Source organism: Patiria miniata, unplaced genomic scaffold (genome assembly GCF_015706575.1).
Source record: "Patiria miniata isolate m_02_andy unplaced genomic scaffold, ASM1570657v1 HiC_scaffold_24, whole genome shotgun sequence".
Lineage (NCBI taxonomy): Eukaryota > Metazoa > Echinodermata > Asteroidea > Valvatida > Asterinidae > Patiria > Patiria miniata.
The window spans coordinates 7,624,077-7,634,329 of record NW_024037063.1 but is presented as its reverse complement, the minus strand read 5'-3'; the positions used below and the strand labels follow the sequence as shown (position 1 = coordinate 7,634,329).

The 10,253-nt window shown below is 38.8% G+C and overlaps 1 protein-coding gene across 1 annotated transcript; it reads right to left on the bottom strand.

Moving 5' to 3' along the window:
• Positions 1 to 6,511: 6,511 nt before the first annotated feature.
• LOC119731874 (microfibril-associated glycoprotein 4-like) lies at positions 6,512 to 7,537 on the bottom strand. Its single transcript, XM_038205157.1, has one exon. It carries the CDS (start codon positions 7,535 to 7,537, stop codon positions 6,512 to 6,514), a length of 1,026 nt encoding a protein of 341 aa, XP_038061085.1.
• Between the last annotated feature and the right edge of the window lie 2,716 nt (positions 7,538 to 10,253).

The following is a 10,253-nucleotide window of genomic DNA, read 5'->3' as shown; positions in this document are numbered from 1 at the left end:
TTTCTCCATCTTCAACTACTTAACACCACAACGTAGACAACTTAGAATGATACCGAGGCTCAGTGGTGATGGATTTTGGTATTGCATGGAAAGGAAATTGGTAGAGGCAGACGATGTGTAAGTCACTGATTGGTTATCGAAGTTATACGTCATTCCTTGTGAATATTCAGTTTTCCTCGCTGAGTGTTGTATAGAGGCGTGTGTAATCTTCAAACCTTGCAAGATATGGAGAAACGTACATTAGTTGGCATTGGAGTCCATTAGTTTGGTTGATTGTGGTCATTCAATACACAACGCTGCAATAAAGGTACCACAGCAGGCTGCGGCGGCTGCCGCTCTGTCTATGCCAAATTCACGGCTCTTTTGATCTTTTCTCAAAAATGAATGAAAAAAAAAATATATATATATATATATATATATATATATATATATATATATATATATATATATATATATATATATATATATATATATATATATATATATATATATATATATATATTTCAATTTCAGCGCCGCGTCGAGTAAGAAAGGCATCCTCGGTTCACCAGTCACTCCCATGGCGAATATAAACTCTCTGATATTGATTTAATACTCCCTGCGTTTCTACCTAAGCATTGTCGCTTACGAGGGACACTTCTCTGGTTATTGTGCCTACTCCTTGTGCCGAAGGCCACACGCTGACTGTGCTCAACATGAACGATTGCTAAAACTGAACTGACAGCCTGAAATTATGAATTAGAATACGTGAAGAGTCACGAATATTTGGAGTTGTGCCCAGCAAAATCCCAACAACGCGTGCTTATTTTTGACGTACCGATTGCATTACTGAGACAATGTAAAAACATCTGATCGTCGTACTATAAAATGTTAAAATCTAATAACGCATCACTCATATAGAACTTACACTCACTTGACAATAGTTAATAACAAAGCTTTATAACTATAAAGTGACAAATGTGCAACATTTGCAAAGACTAGTTCAGATTATTAGGTTGCAGACCAGTAAATAAATGGCTATAGGCTTCAGTGATAATTACACCCACTTCAAAAAAAGAAGAAAATACTTACAACTCTCCAAGGTGTTTGAGACACGATATTTCATCATCTTTCACGTTCTGTTAATTTTTGGGGGTTAACTAATAACCTTTGGAAGAAAATTTGATCCAAAGAGGATCACCCCTAAAAGTAATCCTAAACCCCATCGCCATCCCCCAAGGATTCGTACGCTCATTGCAAAATATAGCAATTTTAGGGCCTAATTTCATGCGAATTTCGCATGAGCTCGCAGTCCTCTTTACGGCTTCAATCCTTCTTTTTTACAAACTGTCAAGTTCATGCCCCTAAAATGCTCCAATGCTGGAGAATGTGTGGGCGTGATATGGCCGGTGTACGTGTAAGCTAGCAATGTCGGGCCTTTTAATGGTCTGCACTCATAAGCGTGAATGAAAAACATAAGCGAACACTTTCAACAGAAAGACATACCCCACGTCTAATTTCATCACTTTCGCTTGATCACTTTAAAATTTTGTTCACGAAAGTCAGGTAGGGTGTCAACCTCGTCCCCACTTGGCTCCCATAAGCACATGTGTAAAAACAACTGTGACGTTTTCAAATATGGATCGTCAAATTTGAGAATGTTGGTTGGTCTTATACATACAATCAAACAAATTTCTAAAATTCCATGCTCCCTATTTTTGCTAAAACTGCTTCCCTCTAATGGAAGTTTTTAATTGATGGACTTCAATAGGTATTAGACTTGATGTCATCAACAAAGGACTGGTTACAATGTGACAAATAAACAGCATCCGTGCTCCCAGTTGCAAATCAATCACCTGTGGCGTATCTCAGGGCTCAGTCCTTGGGCCAATCGTATTTGTTATTTATGTTAACGATATTCGTAATGCTACACAACCTCTGACGTTCATCTTATTTGCAGATGATAAAAAAATATTCTACAGTGGTCACAATTTGAATGATGCTGTAGACCTAATGAATAGTGAACTAATGAATGTATTTGAGTGGTTTGTGTGTAATACAGTTATCTAGGAATTTTAAGAAAACACGTACGATAGTTTTAACAAATCGAACTGTAGATTAAAACATTAAGGTTGGTTTTAAAGGTAGAGTCCATCATTTGTAATTTGTGCATTTTGTTCGTTTGAAGCAACAAAAGAGTTCAAAATCTAATGAAGGATACTGAGCAACTAACCTGATGAAGTTTCAGCTAAGCTTCAGCTGTACATTCTGAGAAAAACAGCATTCTAAGATCTCAATTTCAAATCAAAAGTTGCTGAATCATGTTTTTGAATTGTTTTGAATTGCAACTATACGCGACGTCGCGCACTGATCCGACGAATTATAACAACCGCGCGCGCGTGTGCGTCGTTCCAATACTTGTGCGCGCTGCGCTGAATAACAAAACGAACTACTAATTTAAATTTTCCTACGGTGCTTCTTAAGAATCACCGTTGGAAATGCCTTCTTTCGTTGATTACTTCAAAATGACAGCTTCCCAGAAAGAATAATTTCACAGGGAGTTTAGTCTCCTTACTATCTTTCAACCAAGTTAGTTTTTCAACAATAATTACGCCAGTTACTTTTCGGATGGCTGCAAATGATGGACTCTACCTTTAATTATATGCTGCATAATAGTTCACACAATCACAGGTTTGGTTGAAATGCGTAGATGCGTAGTTCAATTTTGTTATGTTTGGGGGGAGGTTATCTGATAACATTTGGGACACATTGCCTGCCGGGATGACCGCCCCAGTTTAAAAGTTGTGGCGAAGCCAATCGTCACCTTGATGAAAATGATCCCTACACTCCTTTGCAAATATAAAGCAACTACTATCAACAACAGTCGTTACAGTGGTCTCGATCTCCACCACCAAACTCGATTTGGGGCCAACAATTCAAGAAATACACCTTACATTCAAATAAATTTTCGTACACTCATTTGTCATGATGTTTGACATCAAAAGATTTAATTTCATAAAAAACGTCAAATTATCAAGCTATTATAACCGTAACAATAAAGGATTTTTATCGCGACAAATACAAACCTAATGGAAGTCAACATGGATTTTTAGCGTTGAAACACTAGATTGTTACGATCATATTATATTTATAGCTCCACAGTTTCTCACGCCATTCAAACTACTTATGCTACACATCGTGAAAACTAATTGCACAAAATTTCAATTCAATCCATTTTGTATTTCTTGAGTAGTTCATCGGAAACGAGTTTGTTCTTTTTGTTCAATTGTGCAGTTTCGGTCCGTGTTGATGCGTTGTTGAGACCACTATTTATGTGGCGCGCCCTCTATTGAACGAAACTTACAATATTCTACGGCGTGCGGTGTATTGTCTTGTCTGTGCGAGACCACTAGTTTCATTCAGCGCGCCCTTTCTCGATTTTTTTTCCACACAACAGTCTTGGGTATTTATTTTTAGGCCACTTAAATAAAGGTTTATTCACTCACGTACACCCTCTCTAGGCCTAAAATTATATGCTGCATAATAGTACACAAATTCACAGGTTTGGTTAATTGAGCATCTTCGCGATGGCGAAGTTGAAATGCGTAGTTCAAATTTTTACGTTTGGGGGGGGGGGTTATCTGATATCATTTGGGACACATTGTCTGCCGAGAATGACCACCCCAGTTTAAAAGTTGTGGCGAAGCCAATCGTCATCTTGATGAAAATGATCCCTACACTCCTTTGCAAATATAAAGCCACTACTATAACAGTCATTATAGTGGTCTCGATCTCCACCACCAAACTCGATTTGGGGCCAACAACTCAAGAAATACACGTTACATTAAAATGAATTTTCGTACACTCATTTGCCATGTTGTTTGACATCAAAAGATTTAATTTCATAAAAAAACGTCAAATAATAAAGCTATTATGACCGTAACAATACAGGGTTTTAATCGCGACAAATACAATCCTAATGGAAGTCAACATGTATTTTTGACGTTTAAAACACTAGATTGTTACGATCATATTATATTTATAGCTCCACGGTTTCTCACGCCATTCAAACTACTTATGCTACACATCGTGAAAACTAATTGCACAAAATTTCAATTCAATCCATTTTGTATTTCTTGAGTAGTTCATCGGAAACGAGTTTGTTCATTTTGTTCAATTATTGTGCAGCTTCCGTGTTGATGCGTTGTTGAGACCACTTTTTATGTGGCGCGCCCTCTATTGAACGAAACTTACAATATTCTACGGCGTGCGGTGTATTGTCTTGGCGGTGCGAGACCACTAGTTTTATTCAGCGCACCCTTTCTCGATTTTTTTTCCCACACAACAGTCTTGGGTAGTTATTTTAGGCCACTTAAGATGTTAATCATATTGAAAAGGTTGATTCCTGTAAATTGTAGGGTGTCATTATCGATTATAAGTTAATGTGGAGAAATCATTATCAGAAAGTCCTTAGAATTATATCTCGCAACCTTGCCATTCTTAGAAATTTAGATATTTTGTCCCATCCCGTAGTTTATTCTCTATTTATAACAGAACCTCGCCTCATCTTCAATAATTATGGTATCCTTGCCTGCGAAAATACTATATTCGCAGGGGCCTAGCAAGGTCTAACCCCCATACTATAATTTCAACTTCCGTTAAAGTTTTTCAACTCATTTGTTTTAAACACCTTATAATATGAAACAAAAACCCTGAAGCCAGCTAAAAAAAATCTGAAGATTGTAATAAAATGGTAGATTTGCACTCAAATGATGAAATTATTAGTTCATTATTTGAACCGAATTGTTCAAACACTTTTTAATATAATATTAAATATAGTGGAAATAAAATATCAAACGTTTCAGAGGTGGCAAGTAGTCGCTTTTCGAATCAGTAAAGCTTTTTAAATTTGAAAAGCTTCTCAATTTTTTGCCACTTCCTTTCGACGAAGTTTAAGCTATAGATGGAAGGGTAAAGAATACACCGCTCGCCCCACAGCTGCTAAGCAAAGTGCTAGAATCACATTCTTGCAAACAGAAAACTTTGAATAAATCGGGAAAACTGACTCATAGATAGGTTCTTGTCACTCGGTTTATTAAACGTCATAGGTCATTGGAACCGTTTTAGTTTTGTGCCGCAATATACAAGCAAAATTGAAAACAGCAAACTGAGTGAAAAGAAACAATAATGGTTTGGTTCTTATCACTCAGATTATTAAACGTCTCAGGTCGATATTAATGTTATTTGTTGCAATATACAAGCAGAAAAGCAAAATAACACATTTAGGTCCACTTTAATAATCCAGTTCGCGGTCCCTGTAGCTTTATTATCCATATCTATATATTTAAGCAGTAATCATTTACACTTGAGTTCCATTTTCTCAAAATATAGTATCCAAAAGTACGACACTGCATATGTTGCATCATGTGATATGTTCACTTTCAGATTAACTTATGAAACAAATTGGTTATCAACTTCTTTAATTATTGTCCTTTTGGAGAGTCGTTTCGTTTTTCATTGATATATACATATGTATTAGCGCAACGACGAAACCACATGGTACAACATCTGAAAGCACAAATTTCATTACCCACGATAACTTTGCGGATAAATGGGAAAGCTTCTCACTTGTATTATTTTAGCTGGAGGAAACCCTACGATCAAACTATTCAATTGATATTATTTATTGAACTAAATGTCATTGGTGCAATGTTATATTTGTACCTTTTCGACCAATTAAGCATTTAGAATATTGTCGTTTGTCCTTTTGTAAGTACAAGCCAGTTTTAAATATTTTTTTGTTTTTGCTGTTATTGATCAATAGATCATAAAGCATGCGATGATTAAATGTCAAATCTAACCAAAGGTACTAAATATAATAATGCGCCGAAAAAGAATACATCTTGTTTTTTTTCGCTATTGCTGGCGTCAAAAAACCTTAAAAAGTCTGTTTTTGCATGCACTAGTCGACCTGCTCTGCAAGTATACCAGTTCCAATAGAGTTTATAGGTTAGCCCGCTGTTTCATTCGATTTCCTTGTTTTCATTCGATATTTTTGATTACTATTGTATTTCTGGAAACAAAGGTGGATTTGAAAACCGGAAGTTGTGCTGAGAATAAAGAATTTTATCCTGTTTGATTTCTTTCGCCTCTGTTCACCTGATTTCAATATATGAGACCGACGAAACAAAGATAATCTGGCCACAAATCAACCAGCTTTTCTTGTAGTCACTGACAATGTCACTGACAATGTTGGGGACCGCCACCTTGAAATAACGTAAACAGAATGTGTGCTTTCATTGGTTTTAATTACAGAATGCTTTTGGCTCAACACGTAGCTCAGGTTTGCCGCACTCGGTGAGTTTTTCGCCTCGCGAGGAGAAAGAAATCAATCAGGATAGATATTTGCCTAACGGCCTCGCAACTCTGAAAATGCAAAAAAAAAATGTAGCCGCACATGGTGATGTTGAGGAAACGGCACGTATCTATCGTGCGCGGTGGGTTTTAATTTCATGTCCTCAACAAAAAGTATTCATGGTCCCATCACACGAATTTTCATCTGACAGGCTTTCAAAGAATAGAAATCGCGTTTCCAGGAGCGCCAATAGACGCCCCAACGATCACCAGCTGCGTGCTCATCTGGATAATATCGACCATTCAAGTTAGAGACCAAACAATTTTTAAACCACCAGGCTCCGTGGAAGGATTGCGCACAATTTCTCTCCCCTGCATCATTGTCACGATTCTTTGTTGAAAAGGGAAAGCCTCCGTGACGCCCAAGAGAGTCACCGGTAGTGCTGTTGGCATCGTATTGGCCAATGTTCAGATTGTACTCACCCGGGGATATTTGGAAATCTGCGAACTTCGCCCATGCCGTGTTGCCCTCCCAGTCCTCTAAATCAAATCGTAGCTCCCATGCTCCTCGTGAATCGTCAGACTTCAGAGACACCAAGTTGTCATTGCCCAACCAGAACTCACCGGACAGATCACCAAACCCAGACTGGTACTCGGCCCAGTTACGGTAGAAGTCCACGCTGCCATCTTGTCGCCTCTGAAACACGATCCATCCCCCGCCGTCAGTTTCCATGTCACAGTAGACACGAAGGCTGCAACCGACAAATCCCTCTGGGTAGATTGTGTAGATACCGCTTGAACGATAACCGGCATCTAAGAGCATCTTGCAACTTCTGTAGCCATTCAAGGAGCTATCAGTCAGTGAGCAGAGAGGTGTGTCCTCATCTGCATCAAAGTACACACTCCCTTGAGTTGCATTGAAGTCTTCGGGATGCTCTCGTCTTGTGGCAAGGTTCAATTCGCACATTTTATTGCATTCGTTGAAGTTAAACGACTTGCAACGTTCATCCATGCTGCATTCCCGTCCGCAGATGACACGAGATCGCACAGTTTTGTTTGCATATGCAAACCCTCGCAGTGCCCGATTTTCTGCGGCGTACATGATCTGTTGGCGTGGATGACATTGATACCCACCGACAAACGTGACCACTTCCAAAATGATCATCAGTTTAACAACTTCCAAATCGGCGTTCAGTTGTGCCATTATGGAATAATCTGAGTCTTTTTTTTTTAAATTAATTTGTCCACTATGTCAATCTTAAGTCAAGCCTCGAACAAGAGCGTAAGTCAAAGTTCTGAGCGGATAATAATACAGACAGCTATTATGAATCGCACTCAACACAAAAGTATGACTCCTGGAGCTTAAATCTGTTCCTTTTATGACAGTAAAATGATTAGTTTTGTGCGAGAACACGCAGTCAATCTTGTCCCGTACAATCAGCTAAGATTCGCTAGCTCCGTTGGATCAGACCATCGCTAACAATACAGACTGATGTAAACTCGTTGCTACAGCGCAGCGTCTGGAATGAAACTAGTGACGTAGCACTCCTGGTTTCCAGCAAGGTAAGCATTCCACGGAGATGAGAGACATTGATTGGTCATTGAAATGAACACTAATAAACAGCTCGCACTGATGAGCCACAGATGAGCCACCTTTAGATTCATAATTTAGTGGTTTTCGTTACGATAAAAGATATACATTTTCATGTCAGACAGTCAATTATCTTATTTTTTTACAAATCTATTATTCTGGTCGTGTAATGTGCAATGTAATTGGTGCTCCATGGGCCAAACTGTTAAGCTGATTTCATTCATAGCCATTTCGAATTTGCCAAGGAAGGCGAGGCAGGCAGTTGATGGTTTTCATCTATTGTGTGTATTCTCAGAGCTACCGCGTAATGGTGATTGTGACTCGTTTTGAAACGCGCAAAAAGTACATCGACTGAAAGCCAACACGAGTCAAGCTATCTGTAGATGAATCAAGCGTGTCATGCGCTGATCAGTTTGGTTATAGCCCTATTGACATTCTGTCCAATTTGTGAATTCAAAACAGACTGAACTCTTGAGGATGTTGGTTGGTCTTATATTATGTACGATTAAAAGAAATTCTAAAACATTTTGTACCATTTTTTCGCTAACACCGGTCCCTCGAATGGTAGTTTTTTCTTATTTAACGGACTTCAAAAGGTATTAAATTTGATATCATAAACAAAGGACTAGTTACTGGTATTACCTAACACAATGCGACAAAGTACAAAACCCATGTTCCCAAATGAATGACTGTAACAAAATAAAATGCTAGATTTGAACATGCATACGAGACAAGCTGCTTGCACGGTTAATATCATGATAGTTATTTTGTTATTTGAAGTCAATTGTTTAACAAACGTACCAATGGTCTTATAGTCAGTGGAAATTATATATATAGGAATCATTATTCTATTCTATTCTATTCACTTGTATTCTATTTTTCGTCATTCTGCTGATGAGTGCCTTATGGTACGAAACAGTCTGTCCAGAAGAGAGATATGCAAAAGTTTGTTTAACTCATATTCTGAATTTATTGCATGTTTATAGCTCTGCAGAGATGTATCGAGCACTGTGAATTGTGGTAGAAGGCGATTTCATTGGATATACTAGCTCCTATTTTTATCGTTGAGCACTCTCTTGACGTCGCACTTCAAAATGGAAAGAGTGAACTTTGAATATTCGACGAAGAATATTCCGGTAGCATCGAGAACAACATAGCTCAAGCGCCTGATCGAGAAAACGGAAATGTTCATCAAAAGGATTAGATGGAGATCATTCTTCTTTCTGAATCCGGAGCTGAACAAAGACAAGGCTGAGAAGGAGGAAACGTACGGATTTAACTCGCGGAAAACACCACCGGTCATCCCGGAACTGAGGGAATTCGAAGACAGTTTGGTGAGTCTGATTCAAAACGTCGAATTTGAGAAGACCTAGCCAGTTCCAACGCAAATTGAACGAAGACATAAATACGATTAGGAACGATGACAAGCTTACCGTCAAGGCTGATAAGACTACACATTATTACAAGATGGAAAAAGATGACTATGTAAATCTTGTCAGGGCGAATGTCACCAAAACATACAAGAAAACCTAGCAAAAGGAAGTAGCGGAAATCAATCGCGAAGCGAAAAGAATTGCTAAAAGTCTTGGACTGGGCGACCGCATAGATAAATTGGCCGAGAGGGAAGTCTTCATTACTTTGAAGGACCACAAGGACAACTTCGGTAACAAACCATCATGTCGACTGATCAGCCCAATCAAATCAGAGATAGGACATTATAAGTAAAGTGATCCTCGATAGAATCGTCGGTAAAGTCATAAGCGCGACGGGATTCAACCTGTTGAAAAGCACGGACGCCGTACTGGACTGGTATAAGAAAATCCCAAGCAAGCAAGAATCGACCTTTATAAATTTCGACATTGTGGAGTTCTACCCCTCGATAACGGAAAAGCTTCTCCTGAAGGCCCTAGGGTTCGCGGAAAACTACGAGAACATTAGCAGCAAGGAGAAAGATATCATCATCCACGCGAAACAGACAGTGGTATTCAACGACCAGGTACCGTGGAAAAAGCGTAATGCAGACAGCAAATTCGATGTCACGATGGCCAGTTTCGACGGCGCGGAGTCATGCGAGCTGGTCGTAGCATATATGCTGTCGATCCTGAAACCAAAGTACGGAAATAGAGTGGGACTATACAGGGACGACGGCCTGGCAGTATTCAATGAGACCCCCAAGAAAATAGAAAACATCAAGAAGGAAATATGGCAAGTATTCCGGGAAAATGACTTAAAGGTAACGATCGAAGCCAACAAGGCAACAGTAAACTTCCTTGACGTCACATTAGACCTGTGAACGGGAGGGTACAAGCCGTACATAATGTCCTCTATA